The sequence below is a fragment of the Heptranchias perlo genome, chromosome 31, assembly GCF_035084215.1.
Source record: "Heptranchias perlo isolate sHepPer1 chromosome 31, sHepPer1.hap1, whole genome shotgun sequence".
Taxonomy (NCBI): domain Eukaryota; kingdom Metazoa; phylum Chordata; class Chondrichthyes; order Hexanchiformes; family Hexanchidae; genus Heptranchias; species Heptranchias perlo.
The window spans coordinates 17,447,202-17,466,666 of record NC_090355.1 but is presented as its reverse complement, the minus strand read 5'-3'; the positions used below and the strand labels follow the sequence as shown (position 1 = coordinate 17,466,666).

Genomic DNA, 19,465 nt, shown 5'->3' with positions numbered 1-19,465 from the left:
TAGTGGACGTGGTTTATCTGGGCAGTTGGGTAAGCCCTGTCTGACCGACCTAACATGGGCTTCGTCTGTTTCTCCGGAGAGAATTACCGATTTTTTTTCAAACATCTCGAGAACACGTGTATTATTTTTCTCATCCTGATTCTTGGCTCCATCGCTGCTCCTTCCAGTTGAGACTTCCCATCACTTCCCAATTCCATATTTGTTGTTTAGCAACATTTTTTTCTGATGCAACAGACGTGTGCTTAAAACAGGACATAACAGTGCCGCACGGATCAATCAGTTATAAACTGCTCGCACTCTGTTCATTTTCAATTTTGTGTTAATCATGATAAAGCAGTTGGTTTTGAAGCACGCAGTGTCAGCATCAAGCATTTTTAGGTCAGGTATAACACAGTTAGAGGCAGATTTAAGTTCTGCCAGTACTCTGCGCCAGCCCCTATCAAATAAGAGCAATCCCAATGCACCAAGTGACATTTTTCCATTTCCCACACTAGCGATTCTATGGCCTGTCGAACTAAGATTTCCAATTCAGTGTCAAATTAGCGGTAATTTTGCGAAGTGGACTCAAGCCCATTAATGACTAGACAGAGACTACCCCAACCCATTGCATTTCGGTCGCTTGCAGCCAGCTGATAGACACGCCATCTTCCTGGACTGGATTTAAATCTAGGTTTCAACGGTGAAAGGCCAGTGTCTATCCCACTGCATCACCCAGTCTTACTTTGTAAGTTACACAAAATGTACAGTGTTTACATTATTTAAGCAGCAGCAACAACATCTTGCATTTATATAGTGCCTTTAATGTAGAAAAACATTCCAAGACGCTTCACAGAAGCGTAATCGCATAAAAATGGATGATGGGCCATATCATTTGATTTTTCTGCTCAAAACTTCTTTCCTAATCAAGAGACATTTCTAATTTTAAACAGATAATTTCTGGCTGTCCAGGGGATGGTTGCTGCCTTCTAGTGAGATGATAAGAAAGTGACAGTACTAACCACACACAGATCTTCTCTTTCTAGTGTCTATCCTTTCACCATAGCAGATAAAGTCAGCCTCCTCTGTGCCAGGAGTCATGATTTGCATCACTGGGGTCTGCCTTTAGCCTTTTGCCTGATCGTTAAATGCACATTGGCAGTAGCTGAGAAAAGTGTTGCAATCATCTTAAACATTAATCTGCAAAGAGATAGTTCCGACTTTGATTATTTTTCTCTTATGTCAGAACATTAAAAAATGTATTTTTTTTAAAAACAAGCCACATAGTGCTTGAATTTCAGCAATACAGGATCTTCTGCTTGTGAAATAACTGCATTCATTCAGAGAGAGAACAACAGAATTCAGTGAATGTTGTCAATTGCTGCACAACTTTGGAAAATGAGATTTGTTCCATGTTTTAATTTGCCTGATTGCAGTTTTTTTGATGGTGATCTGAGGTCGCAGTTAGACGTGATGGTCCACCAGCTCCCTCACCTTGATTTTCTGCTCTACATTCAGCAGCAACAGGGGCAGTAGTTGGTGTACTGATCAGAGTCCTTTTCCTATTTTAGGATTATGGATATTAGAAATGACTTTGGGGAATAAGTGAATGCAAATAGTTACATGCTGTAAGGAGTAAGTGACCCAGTTAAGGGAAGAATTTTCTTTTTTCAAAACAGAATCTAAATTTTTCAATCTTTGAATTTTCCTTTCTCCATTTTTCCTTTTTACCTTTCAATTAGTGTTATTTTCTCTCCCTCTTCAGATCCACTGTGTAATGGTCCATTTCCCAGCGGAGAATACAGATAATTGCCTTGCCCTAGGTCTCTGTCAGTACTGTTCTTGAACTGCTTGCTGGAAGGTGCAAAAGAATAGTACAGCTCAAGAAACTGACTTGTTTCTCTCTCCTTCTGTGGAAGTGCTTCACCTCATCTAACCTCAGTGCCACTTCCTCTGTTGAGGTTGGAAACTATATGTGAAGGAGAAGCTATGTCCTGCTATGATGCAGCATGTTATTACACCGATAGGATAAATGATGATCCCGCTGAACCATAAATGCTACATCACCACTGAAAGGAATAGCTGATATGTGAACATTGTTCTGTATCGATTCCAAGGCCAATGTAATATTGCTCTGAATGGACCATTAAAGAGATCTGCAACTGTGATACTCGGCCCAACTTGGATTTTTCTTCCTCCCAGGAGAGCCACCTGACCTCTACCTGCCGTCCTTATGCACAGTGTGGCTGAGATTGGGAACCCAGAGGAACAGGGAGCTTGGACCTGCGTCCCTCCATTCCACGGCTGGAGTCCAGCTACAGAGCAGTGCTTCATGCACCTTTTCTTGTATCAGGAACCAAATCCTCACTTGCAAGGATTCTACTGAAAGTTCTTCCTTGTACTTAGAATTTCTGAAACGTCATTGCACAAGTACATTTTGCTTTACACTTCATTTTTGCAATTATTTTTCACTTTCGTTTTTCCACCCAAACCAGCCTCTAGGACCCATACATTCTGTTTGGTGAGTTAGGCAGTCTACAGCCGCCTCCCATGGACACCATCAGCATTGGTCTTGGTTGACCTTCATGTGGCAGACTCCATGGGAGCAAGGACTCCCCTCCAAACACTTATTCCTTCCTTCCCCAGACAGACTACTAAAGCTTTCCATCAGTCAAAACTGAAATGTTAAAATCTGTGTTTCCTGATAAGGCTTTGCTTTAGTGTTATTATTATGGCATCCTAAGAACACAATGATGCAATGACAATGTGTGTAAGAGTCAATTTTGGAATCTATAACCAAATGTTCTCATGCTAATGTTTTATATTTTCAGGAGTGCACAGTTGCAGTCTTTGTGGGAACAAGTTCTTGTATTATTCCATTCTCTGGAAACACAAACTTATACATAGAGGTACACTTTCCTTAAAATCAGAATTCTAGTTTCAAATCTTGCTACTTTGAGATAATTTAGGAGATTCAATTTGGCTATTATGAATGGCGAATCTGGTAATAAGCACAAACAGTGTTAATTGTATTTTGTTTTTTCCCTCCCAGTTCATCAGAATAAAAAAAAAGATTAGCAAGTACTTATTTTTCTCAGTGATTTCCCAAAGAATATTAGGTCTTCACGATTTCCTTGAATCTACGTTTTCTGCAGTAATATTTAAGGGCAGGACCAGCAAAGGAGCCTGGTGACACACTGTGTCAGTTCATTAACATGATGTCACCGAAATTGATGGGATGAAATTTGTCTCCTGTGGTTTGCCATTGCTGATCTCCATTGGTTTTGGGGGTTTCTGCAGGAGGCCTTCCTGGGCTCAATTACATTTTCTTAGAAACGGGCAGGAAAATTAGAAGACAAAGAAATCCCTGCTGCTGTTCTGTATTCAGCAGCTGGAAGAAAAACAGCTTTGGAAGAGACGTGCAAATGTTCATCTCGTGATCAGTGAGTAGTGCATTACAGAGGGGCAAGAACTGAAAGATGCAGAGACAGGAAATAAAGTAAAAAATGGAACAGCTACCAAAAACCTATCCAGTTGGCTTGAGAATAGTGTTTTTTTGGATGGAGAAGTAGCCCATGAACTTATGATTACAAGGACCTCTATCTACAGAGGCTAATAACACATCATCAAGTCTTCCATGCCTCATATGAAACTACATTAGAATAAGCTTTAATAAATAAAAAATATTTAAAAGTTTTTTTGCTTACAGTACATTCATAGCATTCATGAATAAAACAAAATTATTAAAAAAATTTTGGAGAGAGTACTGAAAGGAGTAGTGGTGTGTAGACTTGAATATAGTAATGTTAGAATCCTTCAGCTTTCTTTACAAGTTTACAGTCCAAAGTGAATAGACTTCATGTGATGAGAATAAAAGTTTGAGAAATGCATTTTTACTTACAGGAAAGAAGAAACATTTCTGTCTACTGTGTGGATCAGGCTTTTTCAGGTCAAAGGACTTGGACAGTCACATCAAATCAGAACATCATCAGGCCTTTAAGTTCAAGTGTCCACACTGTGAAAAAGGTTTCAACCGACCTATTGATGCTCAAAAGCACATAATTGTTAGGCATACAGGTAAGTTTACAGTGATGTACTAGGACTTGCTTCTTCAAAATTGAGAACATTTTCAGTTCGATTGGAAACTGCATGCCGTCCAATCCCTGAGGCTAGAAAATGTTTACAAGATAATTACAGATAAGGAAAGCCATTCAGCCCAACTTTGATTCATTCAGTCCGAATAACTCTGAAATTCCCCTTAATCTAAACTAGTGTAACATAATAATAAGCTATAACATAACTTTTTCTCAGCATTTTACTGTGTTTGGTAGTGTTAAACTTTAAGGCGAATAGAAGGGCTTGCATGATGTACACAGTTGTGTACAAATTTACTAATACATACTCCTGGCAGAAGGAGGCAGAGGCCCAGAACAGCGTTTGTTCCTTGCTATTTTGACCAAAGGATAGGAAGCAACATGTATGATGATGGAAAGGTGTGCTGGAATCCCAGGGCTGTATGACCACTGAAGGGAGAGGGGCATTGTACAAATTTCAAAGTGCTAGCTACAGCCTTGAGGGTAACACAAATGAAATGTAAGAGCTTTAGAAGAACCAAGACACATCTGCATACCCACATCCCAAAATAAAATCAACCAAGTTAAAAGATAGAACAGATTTGCATTTACATAGTGCCTTCATGTTCTCAGGATATCGCAAAGTGCTTCCCAGCCAGTACATTACTTTTGAAGTGTAGTCACTGTTGCCATGTAGGCAATTTTTGTACACAGTCCGACAAACAGCAATGAAATGAAATGACCAGTACTTTAAGTTATAACAAGCATTTCAATATCCCTGGTAAAAAGCAGCCAGGTACTAGTCAGAAATCAAAGCAAACCATCACAGTGCATAAAACACTGTACGAATATATGTCAAAGGGGCAACTTTGCAGGGATTATCAGCGAATGTGGGTCAGAAATTCGGGCCTACAATGTTGAGCCCTATCCCCAACTGAGACAAGAACAGAGCCTTGCAAAATAGCCCCGAAAATCTAATTGATGACTATTTACAAAACTCAACATATAGCATGAACAATCCAATCAAAAAGCCAACTGTTATACCAAAATTTGTAATATTTCCCACATGTATGCTGGCAGTGTTTCGAACAGAAAAATCTACAAAACAAAGGCATTCTCAGTGTTCTGGAGAAACGGCTTTCTGGGTCTCAGCAACACTGACCGCTCACTCAATGTCAGCCAAGGCTTCCATCAGTTGACAGCACCACTTGGGTATTGAACTTTTCCATCCCGGACACCACCTGATTGGGATCAGGACCAAGAAGGATGCAAACCACACAAATACTTCTGGAACTGATAGGAGCCATAGCTGATACATGATTTTGCTGGAGCAAATCTCCAGTCCTCGACAAAGGTAGTGGATTATTGCAAGGAGAGTACAGGAGCCAAAACAAGGAAGAAAATACGCACATTGTATGTATATACACAGAATGGTTACAGCAAAGGAGGCGGTCATTGGGCCCGTTGAGCCCGTGCCAGCTCTCTGTAAGAGCAATCCAGTTAGTCGTAGTCCCCTGCTCTTTCCCCATGGCCTGCAATTTTTTTCCCCTTCAAGTATTTATCCAATTCCTTTTTGAAAGCCATGATTGAATTTGTTTCCACCGCCCTTTCAGGCAGCGCATTCCAGATCATAATTACTTGCTGTGTAAAAAAGTTTTTCCTCCTGTCGCCTTTGGTTCTTTTGTCAATCACCTTAAACCTGTGTCCTCTGCTTCTCGTCCCTTCCACCAATGGGAACAGTTTCTCTTTATTTACTTTATCTAAACCCTTCATGATTTTGAACATTTCGATCAAATCTCCTCTTAACCTTCTCTGCTCTCAGGAGAACAACCCCAGCTTCTCCAGTCTGTCCATGTAACTGAAGTCCCTCATCCCAAGAACCATTCTAGTAAATCTTTTTTGTACCTTCTCCAAGGCCTTCAGATCCTTCCTAAAGTGCGGTGCCCAGAATTGGACACAATACTCCAGTTGTGGCCGAACCAGTGATTTTATAAAAAGCTCACCGTAACTTCCTTGCTTTCATACTCTGTGCATCTGTTTATAAAGCCCAGGATCCTGTATGCTTTTTTACTGCTTTCTCAACCTGTCCTGCCACCTTCAAAGATTTTTGCACATATGCCCACAGGTCTGTCTGTTCCTGCACCCCCTTTAGAATTGTACCCTTTAGTTTATATTGCCTCTCCTCATTCTTCCTACCAAAATGTATCACTTCGCACTTCTCAGCATCAAATTTCATCTACCATGTGTCCGCCCATTCCACCAGCCTGTCAATGTCGGCTTGATGTCTATTTCTAGCCTCCTTACCATTTACTACACTTCCAAGTTTTGTGTCATCCGCACATTTTGAAATTGTGCTCTGTACATCCAAGTCCAAGTCATTAATATATATCAAGAAGAGTAGTGGTCCTGGTACCGACCCCTGGGAAACACCACTGTGTGCCTTCCTCCAATCCGAAAAACATCTGTTTACCACTACTCTCTGTTTCCTATCACTTAGCCAATATCATATCCAGCTGCCACTGCCCCTTTTATTCCATGGGCTTCAATTTTGCTGACAAGTCTATTAAGTCAAACACCTTTTGAAGGTCCCTATACACAACATCAACCGCATTGCCCTCATCAACCCTCTTGGTTACCTCATCAAAAAACTCAATCAAATTAGTTAAACATGATTTGCCTTTAACAAATCTGTGTAGTTGCCAAGTTTATCCTTACACCCTTTTTTGAACAACGTTGTAACATTTGCAATTTTCAAAAATACATTCTAAGAGGCAGGACTTACTGTTTCTCTTCTTCAGGCTTTCTGTTTGTGAAGTGTTTCTCCGACCATGTACAACATACCCGGTATCTCTCGGCTGCTCATAAGGTACACTGCATTAAAACCTTCAAAATATAAATCATTGCCAAAATGTCATCAGACAGTTGGTCAAAAGAATGGTTCCTAATGTCCTTAATGCTTGAGTGCAGCCAGGAAGAAGATTTTAAGATAGGCCAGTCTGCCTCCGAGTGTTCAATTCTACATGCACACTAAAGCCATGATCTATGATAACTACTGTAGCATCTTCATGCTGGATTTCTTCAATTTTCAGATTTGGAGAACTTTATTTGTCGAATATGTAACACTAGCACAGTGACAGCCTCAGAACTGCAGAATCACGTCAAAAAATACCACTCCCCAAGTAAGTAAACTTAATTTCCTAACAGTAATAAGTTCATGACTTTTTAAAGAGTGGCATTGTTCATTTGGATAACTTCTGATAGGCTTGCCCATTCATTACAGTGTGTATTTTAAATGTATTCAATTTTACTTAACATTTCCCTGATTATTAGTGGTTCACAAGATGAAGTTGCCAAGAATGCTGTAACCAAGTACAGAATCAACCCCTTTCTGACCTGGACTAGACAGGGTCAAGTTTGTGATGCAAGATGTTGTGTCATAAGGCAAATTTCCTGCACCAGGTGATCTCTACAGTGAGCGGATATAAGTGACTTACTTTCTGGTTCTCATCTTCAGACACAGTCACAAAGAGAACCAACAGGCTACTTATTCCAGAAGGTCCTGTTAATTGGAGGATCAGCTTACCAAAAGTGTCCTGGATCATATAAACACAACCCATTGGAATATGGGTCTTTATATATGTATATATATATATATTTACTAGTCTTCTGCTCTATTTCAGTAATTTCACTGCTGGAGAAGTGAATATTTTTCCACATTAAATATCCAAGTAGTGGCAGCAAATACTTTCAGGGCAAGTGAAGCATGGACAGATGCAGAACAATAGTTCCCCTGTTCTTCCATTGTATGTGCTTTAAACTCAACCTCAGAAGTGCCCACTTCTGCTCCAGTGACATTTTCATTCCCATTCCTACACCAGCAATCCTTATCACCTGTCAAAGTGGGATTGCCAGCTGAGGGCCACTGCCAATTTGTGAGTAATTTTGTGTCAGGGTCCTACGTAAGGGAGGAATGGAGCATTTTTATCTGGGGCCCTTATAGTTAATAGAATGAGGAATCTAAGAGATGGGTTAGATTCAAACTCAGATCCCAGAGACCTGGTTGCTAAACCAATGCACTGCCCAAACTGAGCAAACCTTTTAATGGGATTGTACATAACCAGCTGATATTGCTCGATTCATCTTCTCATTGATACTCTGATGCTTTTTCAATGCCGGTTTTAGTTAAGTGATACCTTTTACAATAAATATTTTAAAGGACCATCATTTTCAGGAAAAAAATTATATATTATAGTTGTTCAACAATAAAAACAAAAACATTTATTTTCCTGCATTCAATAAAATTTTCTTACCACCAAGCTGATCATGTTGCAGATTTCCATGGTGACCTCAACCTCTTTTACGTCAGCAGAGGTTTCTGTGGTAAGCAGTTGACTGCTTTCTCCTTGGTTATGTATAAACAGTTACTCTGTGGTGCCTAATTTTCCTTCATTGATACTACTTTGTTGGCAAATTTCTCATTTGCGTGTCTTCAGGCATCAAACTGCTGCCTAGAGTCTCTCATCCTCAGTGACTTGAAAGTTGCATCGATCTTACGATCAATTTTATCCACAACTTCAGCTGTTTTGTGGGTTGGACAGTATTTCTCATTCACAGTTTACTTACAGACTGTTTGTGCTTTTTCCCCCTCTTAACCATTTTTCTCCCTTCCTATTTCCGAATGGTGATAATTCCTTGCTGGATGACCATTCCTTGCCCAAGCGAACATGATTCACATTGGATTCTTGACACTGAATTTCAGCAAATTATTCAATGGTGTGAGCAGTAGAAACAAGCCCAATTTTGTCATTGTAATTGGAACAACAAACTCTAGGTTTACTTCCAAAATAGGGTCATGTAGTACATGACATACCATTGGTCAAAAACCAGATGTGATTACCAAATGTTACATTGAAATTGTGCAAAGCTATTCAAAAAAAATACAGCCTTACTAGGTAGCATGGTAGCATGTTAGTTAAATCAGTTAATATAAAAATTTAAGAACATAAGAAATAGGAGCGGGAGTAGGCCACATGGCCCCTCGAGCCTGCTGTGCCATTTAGTCAGATCATGGCTGATCTTCGACCTCAACTCCACTTTCCTGCCCGATCCCCATATCCCTTGATTCCCCTAGAGTCCAGAAGTATATCTATCTCAGCCTTAAATATATTCAACGACTCAGCATCCACAGCCCTCTGAGATAGAGAATTCCAAATATTCACAACCGAATGAGTGAAGAAATTCTTCCTCATCTCAGTCTTAAATGGCCGCCCCCTTATCCTGCAACTAAGCCCCCTAATTCTAGATTCTCCATCCATGGGAAACAATCTCTCAGCATCTACCCTGTCAAACCCCCTCGTAATATTATATATTTCAGTTAGATCACCTCTCATTCTTCTAAACTCCAGAGAGTATAGGCCCATTCTACTCAACCTCGCCTCATAAGACAACCCTCTCATCCCAGGAATTAATCTAGTGAACCTTCGCTGCACCACCTCTCAGGCTAGTATATCCTTCCTTAGATAAGGAGACCAAAACTGTACACAGTACTCCAAGGAGATTGAAATTCTCTTGTGCATATTATTTTCTCTTTTAAAAAAAAAGTGTGCAGATACAAACGTTCGCTAATCTCAAGCCATCTGAGCAATAGGCATGACACAACCTGCTTGTGATTTGGGCCATAGCAAGTATGTATATGATCAGAATCCAAGAATTTTTCATTAGAAATGCTAAATTGAGGCAAGCTTAAGTGATGCAAACTGATATTTTCCATTAAAAACTCATGAAAAGTAATGGTTTCATTCAACATTTTATGGATCAAATTTATAACTTTAGGGATGAGTATTAGCAGTTCTCAGCTGGCCACATCAGGCCCAAGACAAGCATGTCTCCTTTTAGCATAATATATACCATAATTGGTAATTACAGTCATGCAGAATGGATGCAGGGAAATGTTTTACATAATAATTTGCTCATTTGGTTGTGTTTATAGAGATGTTCCCTTTTCTTTTTAGTTTTCAATTCTATTCTTAACTGGACAATTTTCATCCCAACAGAGTACATGGCTTTGTAGTGTTTAGTTCCAGTTTTGGTTCAGGCCTGACAAATTTCGATTCTCAGGCTCGGTGTTATGAAAGGAGATGTAATAACTGTTCAAAGGTGAAACCTTGTTCTTCTATATTTTTCACAGAAGTCCCTTGCACTCACTGTAATTCTATATTTGAAAATGAACTGCAACTTAAGAGACACATGGGAAAACATTGCAGTGATATTATTCATCGAAGTAAGTATTCCAAAAAAAATGCATTGTCACCTGTGAACCAAGTGTAGATTAATTGGATTACTTTAAGCATCCTCTCAAAAGGACATTTATGCAATGGTGAGGGTTCAAAGAAGAGTGACCAGATGATTTCAGAGCTGGTTTTTATTGGAGAAAAGATGATGAGGGGATATTACTCACGTCATTGAAATACGGGACATAATTTATGTGGATGGAAACAGTTATTTGACATGGACTAAGTGCAGAGCTGAAGAACAAAGAAGCAAAATTAATTAAGCTTCAATTGAGCCAGCGATCAATACATGGAACAGATGTGCAGCAAAAAGCAGCTGATGCCGTGTCAAGCATTTCATGGGGGGAAAAAGATGGATAAACACATGATTGGGAACAGGATTTAAGATATAATACCTACTGAGATAGTCAAAGGCTGCACCGAGCACAGTAATTCTTAAGTTGCTGGGTCGAGGTAGTTGGGAAAAGCCATCTTATAGAGGCTGAATGGGGACTAAAATAGTCTGGCATTTTGTTGGGTTACTTTAAGCGATCAGAGAAACTTTATGCAGAACATTCTCTTAAGAGGTAAAATACAGAGTGTAAAGTTAATGAGAGAGCAGGTTGTACATGGTCTGTGGGAGGAGTAAGTTTCCATGGTTTCTTCGATTCTTGTGTTGTGCTAATTAATAGGACATCACCAGCCCTTAAAGTTACTACCTTGACTTTGTTTCTGAACACAAGACAATACTGGTCCTTTGTGTTGCAAAAAATGTCATTGTTTCACTAGTGGATACAATTGTGCCATATCAGAGGCAAGACTGACAAGCTATTCTAAAATAAAAGTGATTAAAATTCCCTCCCAAAAATGATGATTCCCTCATCAAGCAACAAGGAAATATATATTCCACTGTCTGCTACTTTTAGCAAAAGGTTGCAAAGTTTAGAGAAAAAGATTTATACTCCCACCTACTTTAGTGAAGTCGAAAATATACACCAATGTCTTATGAGTGATTGGCAGTTATAAAATGCATTTGTAGAAAGATAGTGATGTTTTCTCTGACAATCCATATTGCAGGAGGAACAAGTCAAATTTTTCAAAAGTTTGCAGCTCTGGATTATGAAGACTATTAATGCCCACTGCCTTAACAAAGAGAGAGACAGCTGAAGATCAGGACAAAATGTGAAGGATCAGCTTTTGTGATGGTTAGAAACTGCCAGATAAGCATTTATGAAACTTTTTTTAAAATTGAAAGACATTTTAGTGTTTTTACATTTAAAAATAAATATGCACCATGTGTATTTTTAGCATATACTTGGATACTGGTGTTTATGCAATACAGCTATTAGCAAAAAAATGGAAAAGTAAATATGCAAAGCTCTGCTGCAGTGGCTGCGTCCCTGCCATAAAATGGAGTGTTTCTCACTCACGTTCAGATGTGGAAAATAAATATGCTGTGGCCCTTTAGCATGTCGTTCCTGAAGTGAAGGGAGATGTAAAAACTTAAAACCCGTTTGCTAGCCAGCTGATTCTAACCCCTCCCTGTTCCAGGACTCAGCATTCCCGGTACAGCACTTCTTTTTTTACTCCTTGTTCTGTGCCCCTCCACCTTTATTTTCTTCAGATCAATTAAGGGGGTTTCTTACCTTCCATTTCCCAGTTGTGACGCAGGTCTACACCTGAATTGTTAACCGTTTCTTTTGTTTTACAGATGCTGATGGACCTGTTGTGTATTTCTGGCATTTTTGTTTTTGTTTCAAATTTCTAACAGTTGCAGTTTTTCTTAAAATATGAAAAATGACATTTTGTGTTTGTAGTTCATTAGCTTCAGGCTTTACTTCAGTAAATACTGAAAAAAAATGAACCTGCAGTTATCTTGTGCATCTCATGTCCTCTGAACATCCCGAAGTGCTTCATAGCCAATGAATTACCATTGAAGTGTAGTCACTGTTACAGTGTAGTGCATAATCCAGTAACACAGATAATTTACTTTTCTGCAGCCAAGTGTAACCAACACTGTCAGTGGTAAATGCACTATTATTGTGGCAGGCTTCAGTTCAACAAGCAGTGCCCAGCGTGCATCATCCTCTGGTCCTTATATTTCCTTGGGTTGTAGAAGGATTTGGTTCTTACAACAGTGTGCTAACATATTTTGTTAACTAATTTAAAAAAAAAATAAACTGTGTGTAAAACAAAGGATTTGTAATGGACTCAAGAAACCAGAACCACTTTACAAGGTGCTAATTTGAAAAACTATGGGCTCGATTTTAGGGTCGGGTTACCTGCGGGTTTCTAGCGGGGGGGCCCCGAAAATCCCGATATCCGGTCACGTGACCGGATCGCGCCGAAATCCCGGCCACTTCCGGGTAACGCGCTGACGTGCGGGGCTGCGCGCGCAGGCCCCGCTGGTGGGAATCCCGCAGGCAATTAAAGCCAGCGGGGTTCCACTTGAGAGTACTTACCTTGCTTGTTGAGGTCAGTTAATGAGCTGAAGCAGCTGTCAAAAGAGGAAGTGTGGGATTTTAGGTTCAAGGCAGTGAGTTTCCCACACTGGGGGAAACAGTCTCTCTTCAACCAGGCGTGTTGCAGCCAGCAGCCTGTGGCAGGTGCCAAGGTGCACTCCACGGGGGAGAGCCCTCACCCACGAAGGAGGCCACCGCGTCACATAGGGCAACCCCTGCCCTCCACCACCCCCCGCCAAGCCAGAGGACAGACCAACACGAAACCGCAGCCCCAGTCCGAGGAACCACCCACCTACCCTGCACAACCCCTCAGACCAACACCTGCCAGATGGGTGGTGCGTGGACACCCTCGGAGGACGAACAGCATGACCAGCCTCGCAGTCCACGCCGTCCGCCGCAGAGACGTGGAGCCCCCCAACACGGTGTTGTTGCACGCCCACCTGCACAGCAGGAGGGAGGGCTACCGCAGGGAGAGACGCATCGCAGAGGGCACTACCCTCGCCACAGGGTCCACAGACCGAGGCGCAGCTCCCTGGACCTCTCCGAGCAGCAGTGCACAGGGAGGCGCAGATTCGCTCGACATGTAGTCGTGGAGATCTGCAGGCTCTTTCATGCCGAGCTGCTCCTGGCTGGCCCCAGCACCAACTGCTTACCTGTCGCTGTCAAAGTCACCACTGCCCTCCACAACTTCTCCTCCGCATCCTTCCAGGGTGCAGCCGGCTACACCGCCGATGTCTCTCAGTCGTCTGCGCAGAAGAGCCCTGAAAATACACCTGCACCTACTCTGCAGTAACACGATGGGTGGCATCAGTGGTGGGTCCTCATAGTGATACCCAGGAGCGGGCATGATTGGACACAACGGACAGGATTCACGGAGACATGGCAGTGGTGGTGTCAATATAATGTGTGCTGTTTGTTGCTCTGAAATTCAATATAGGTAACACCCAGGACAAACCCTCAGACACCCTTGTGCACCCCCTTCATGCTCACGACACGTTTGCCTTACGCTGCCTACTGCACATATGTGATGCATGCCCTGTGACTGCAGCACAGGTGGTGGCAGGTTGAGTGAGGCTGGCCGTGAGGGAGATGCACGAGAGGGTGAGTATGGGATGGAGCAATGAGATTGTATGAGGATTGGGTTGCGTGTTAGTGGCAGGATGAGTACTGGCGAGGTGAGTAGGTGGAGGTAAGATGAGGATGGGGTTTGAGTGGGTATGAGGGGTGATGTGACAGAATAGTGTTGGCGGTGCCGAAGGAGATGTGGGGTGGGGGCAGTGTTGTGGCAGACGGAGTGTAGGGGAAAGACTTCGTGTTCTCACTGTGGCTGACCTACTGCGGTCATTGCAGCGCCTCCTGCACTGTATGCAGGTGGGCGATATGTTGGTGGCGCAGGCGACCCCCTCTGCCACCTCGAGCCAGGCCTTCTTGGTGGCAGAGGCAGGCCGCTTCCTCCCGCCCGCCGGGGGGAAGATCTGTGTCCTCCCCCTCCTCCTCACCCCATCTGATGATACCTGGGGTGAGGCATCATTAAACTGGGAGCAGCCTTCCCCCTGGGCTGCTCCATGCTGTAATTTGTTCCATTGGTTGCAGCATCTGTCAGTGGAGGACTGCCCCTTTAACTAGATAGCCTCCAGCTGACAGATCGTACTGCGCATGCGCAGCCCGCCCGACGCGCAGACCAGCAGCGTGGACCCTGGAGGAGCAGGTAATTGATTCCTATTAGTGTGTTGCCTGCTACGATCGCGCGGGCAACCCATTAATTTCGCCAAGCGTGTTGGCCACGCTCCCGGAGGACCACCCGCTGGGAACCCGCAGGCCTGCTAAATTCGAGCCCTATGTGTCATTCGAAACTCAAATGTCATTCACAAAAGTAGAATGCAGTTCCCAATAAACCGAAACCAGTTAAACTTTATTCTGACTAATCTCTACAGTAGACATGAATTTGCTTTCATTTTAAAAGAGTTATTTTATATTGAACAAAACAAAGCCGCTTACAGGCAGCCAAAGACAAGCAGATTCTATGGTATACAGTTTTATATGATTTTTCACTTGTGTGTAGCATGTGACATCTTCCAATGCATTGGCACAGCCTGTACTTAATCAACTGGATACCAAACAAATGAAAACCGATGCACTGGAAAACTGAGTGTACAGACACCTTCATATAAAATGCCCTTGTGTGGAGCTGAAGGAGCCCTAGTTTGTATTTTTTTATATATCCTGGAATAGGACTAGCAAAACATTTTCCTGTTAACCTGTCCAAAACATTTTTTGAAGTTTCAAATCACCAGTTTATTGCAATAGCTTAGAGAGCAAGAGCAAGAAAGCTTAATGTATCTTTTAGATCAGATTTAGATGTGCACACATTCCTAAAATAATCTCTCAAGGAAAATACCAACTCACAGTGTCCATATCCCTAAAGGTAGCGGGACAGGTAGATAAAGTGGTTAAAAAGGCATACGGGATACTTTCCTTTATTAGCCGAGGCATATAATAGAGCAGGAAGGTTCTGCTAGAACTGTATAAAACACTAGTTAGGCCACAGCTAGAATACTGTGTGCAGTTCTGGTCTCCACATTACAGGAAAGATGTGATTGCATTAGAGAGGGTACAGAGGAGATTTACGAGGATGTTTCCAGGGCTGGAGAATTTTAGCTATGGGAAAAGATTGGATAGGCTGGGGTTGTTTTCTTTGGAAAAAAGGACGCTGAAGGGAGATTTAATTGAGGTATATATTATGACGGGACTAGATAGAGTGGATAGGGAGGACCAGAGGAGTCAGTGACCAGGGGGCACAGATATAAAGTAATTGGTAGAAGGATTAGAGGGGAACTGAGGAGAATATTTTTCACCCAGAGGGTGGTGGGAGTCTGAAACTCACTGCCTGAAAAGGTGGAAGAGGCAGAAACCCTCAACTCATTTAAAAGTACTTGGATGTGCACTTGAAGTACCGTAACCTACAGACCAAGTGCTGGAAAGTGGGATTAAGCTGGATAGCTCTTTTTCAGCCGGCAAGGACAAAATGGGCCAGATGGCCTCCTTCTGTGCCTTAACTTTCTATGATTCTATATCATTTGAACAGTGGTTTTGTATTTTACAGCCTATGGGCAATTGGGGAACAGAGGGCAATTACATTTATTTTGTTGCAAAAATGGAGTATGCCTTATGTAAAGTAAGTGAGATACAACACAAGAAGCCCAACTGATTAGAATGCTCCATATATTCATGTAGTAGCAAATTTATAGTTTTTTTTTGCAGAGCCACTAATATTTTTCAAGGGCATCAAGTGCTTTGGAACATTGTACTGTTTTAGACTCTGCACATTTTTATTTCTTAGTGTTCTGTTTAAAAAAAACACAAAAGAAACTTCACTCTTGACCCCCATGATTAATTATACCACAAAGCGTAGTTCGGTCACATTCTAGCAATATAACAGGACGACTGAGAAAACAGAATCCCAATACCAAACCCCATTGCTGCTTATTGCAGACAGCAATGTGCAGCAGAATGGTGTGGTGCAATGCTTTATGTTTATTGTGAGCTAAATATAGAAAGCATTTTTGGAAATGAACAAGACTGCATACTCCTCTCGAATTTATTAGCGTGAATGACAACATGAAATTACATATATTCCAGCCAATTTTACACCGCTAATTGAAATTAGCAATACATAGTAGTTGTCAGGGGAAAGGGATGATAAAGCAAAACAACAGTTTAATCCATTTCATTCTGTTAATGTACCACAATGACAAATTGTTGCTGAAACACAAACTGCCATTTTATCAATGATGCAGAGGTGAGGTGCACAGCAAGTGTTGGGTGAAATAATCTCCTGTATTATTCTCTGGTTTTACATATGGATGGAGAATTGAACCATTTAAAGCAAAGCACTAGCATTAAGATGTATGTGTTGTAACATACTAATCATAAATGCACATATGTTTAATAGGTCCGTTGCAATGCTGCTGTGACTGACATGGTAGCAGCTTTGTGACTGTACGGAATCTCCACACATATCTGCTGATAAATTACAATATCAGGCTTCATTACTTTTTTAAAAATTGCTTGCTATATCCCAATTAACTGCATTGAAAGTCAACGGAACAGAATGCTTCCAACGTTCTGCAATTCAACAAGAACTCTAGGGATAATTTTCCTTTGCTTTGCATCTGGCGAACAATTATTTCATGGGCACAAAGCAGAGGAAAATCAAAAAGCTGGGACCAATCAGCTGGGTTTGTGCTCCCTATGCACGGCCTGGATAGCAACATGAAAATATCAACCTGATGAGGCAGGAATTAGGTCATGGCACCTCTTGCCACATGGACCTGGGCCCACTCACCCTTAGGTATGCCGACAGCAAGTGGGCCTTAGGCCTCAGTCCCGCTCAGATCAGAGGGTCAGTGAAGGGGAGGCTGAAAAGATACAAGTGGCCTTTTTTTTTCCTCCATGATCTTTGGGGGCTTCAGATTTTCTGGCTGTTGTTTTTGAACAGCAGTCAAAAGGACCTGCAGGTAGCAGCCATAACCATTGCTGCAGGTATCTTGGGTCTGCAGGAGTGGTGGACTTTCCTCCCCTGCTTCCAGGGACAACGGAGACCTATTAAAATGATCTGCACTCAGGTGTAGGCTAGTGTCCAGTGGTTTGCATTTTAAGTGCCCCTCATCTGACTAATGTCTAGGCGGGCAGAAGGAAATTCAGTCCACAAATATGCTGCTAAGTTAACTGTATTAATTGTTTATTTTTGTCGGTTGGGGGAGGGGAGGTGAGAGGAGCTGGTACCAATGTTATACAGATGGTTCGTTGCAGTGGTGAACCTTCATTTAAAAAAAGTGTTTCACTTTAACTTCTTTTAAAATTTAACTTTGGTGAGATAACAATGGTGTGGAGTCAGTAGCCAGGTACCAGAATGGATTGAAAGATGGCTGCAAAACAGAAAACAGGGTAGGAGTTAAGGGAAGTTTCTTGGACCGGCAGAAAGTAGGAAATGTTTTCCTGCAAGGATCCGTGCTGGGACCATTGTTGTTTACCATACATATATATATATTTAAAATGATTTGAACTCAAATTGGAGGTATGGTGTTGCAATTTGCAGATAATACCAAATTGTGGGGTAGAGCTAACAATGTGGAGTACTGCACCAAAATATAGGAAGACATAAACAGGCTTGTCGAGTGGATGGACACACGGCAAATTAAATTCAGTATAACATAGTGTGAGATTCATTTTTGTAGGAGGAATAAGGATGCAATTTATTCCTCAGAAAGTAAGAAACTAAATAGGGTAGAAGAGCAAAGAGATGTGGGAATTGAGTGTTAATTGTATCATATGATTTATATCAATTAGTATTAATTGTATTCAGGAGCTGTGTATCAATTGGGGACTCTCGTATCCTTTTTATAGGAGAGCTTATCTCGGGGGTGTGTGTGTGTCAGGGGGATCTCTGTGAATAAAGGCTTGGAAGCAACTGAAGACCAGGCTCCATTATTCTTTCCTTCACCACTTGGCTATCCAATTTATAACATGGTCGCAGAGAATGGTTGCCTAAAGATGGAGGTTGGAAACTACGGGGGTTTCTTTTGGACATAAAAACAAAACTTGAAAGTCTAGTGGCCATTGTGGAAAATGGCAGAAAGCAAGTTTAAATAGTCGAGGTACGATTTTCGTCTGATGTTCTCGGAGTTTGAACCATATGGCCAGTGGAAGAATGAGGTTGATATGTGGACATGGGTTACTACTCTGCCAAAGAGGAAACAAGGCATGGCCTCGGCATTGTTGCTTCTTGAATGAAATAAAATCAGAAGTAAGGTATTTTCTGAGATGGATGCAGATCTTTTGGATAATGAAGGTTTTACCTAGTAGAATTTCTGGATCAAATCTACAAGAAAGATGACCTGTTAAGTGCCTATGTGACCTGGTCAGCATTTGATAGATTTTGGAAAATGGATGGGCATTCCATGGAAGAGTATATTATGGGCTTTAACAAATTGTACGGAAGGTTGACAAAGTTCAAATTGGGAATCCCTGGATTGGTACTAGCGTTTAAATTACTAGATTGTGCTAAGGTGTCTCATGCGGGCAGGCAACTGGTCCTAACTGGTGTCCAGTTCTCGGAAAAGGAGACTCCGTTGGATCAAATGTCTGCTGCCTTAAAAAAAACGCGTGGGGAAAAAGTCATTCCTTTCAAACTTCATGGAGCAAATGAGGCTTTCCGCTGTGTCACAAAGAATAGAAGATTCAATGGTTACCAGGTTTCGAAATGTTCCAGATACTAAACGCAGGCGCCAGATAAGGTTTCAAAATTTTCCAGAGACCGAATGCAGGCGTCAATATGACGGAAGGATTAAAAACAGCCAGATTAGTGATGAAAGCAGGTACAGCAAATCCAGTTTTATCAATAGAAGACAAATTTGGGACAGTAATAATGGGCGAATGAATCCCAGGAATGCCCAAGGAAAAATAAGTAGATGCTTTAGATGTGACTAAGTATCATTTTGAGGCAAATTGCTCAGAGCGAAGGTGCAGGGTCTTTGAAATGACACATGAAGAAAGTAGTTCTGAGGAAGAGGATGCAGATAATGATGAAAATGAACAGATTATACTGGTCACAAGGAGTTTTAATCCTTTGATGAACATATGAGTTGCAGATTCCTTTAATTATGTGGAGTTAGTGCATGTACTT

The 19,465-nt window shown here is 41.6% G+C and overlaps 1 protein-coding gene across 5 annotated transcripts in view; it reads left to right on the top strand.

Moving 5' to 3' along the window:
* Positions 1-12,514, top strand: part of LOC137300529 (zinc finger protein 672-like) — a 76,417-nt gene extending 63,903 nt beyond the window's left edge. For 4 of the 5 annotated variants that reach the window (XM_067969644.1, XM_067969645.1, XM_067969642.1 and 1 more), the window contains 5 exons: positions 2,808-2,885; positions 3,880-4,053; positions 7,139-7,228; positions 10,237-10,329; positions 11,396-12,514. In XM_067969644.1, the coding sequence (XP_067825745.1) occupies positions 2,808-2,885; positions 3,880-4,053; positions 7,139-7,228; positions 10,237-10,329; positions 11,396-11,451 (491 nt within the window). In that variant the 3' untranslated portion in view covers positions 11,452-12,514. The remainder of the gene's footprint in view (positions 1-2,807; positions 2,886-3,879; positions 4,054-7,138; positions 7,229-10,236; positions 10,330-11,395) is intronic. The other variant, XR_010958125.1, reaches the window with a different exon arrangement.
* The last annotated feature ends 6,951 nt before the right edge of the window (positions 12,515-19,465 follow it).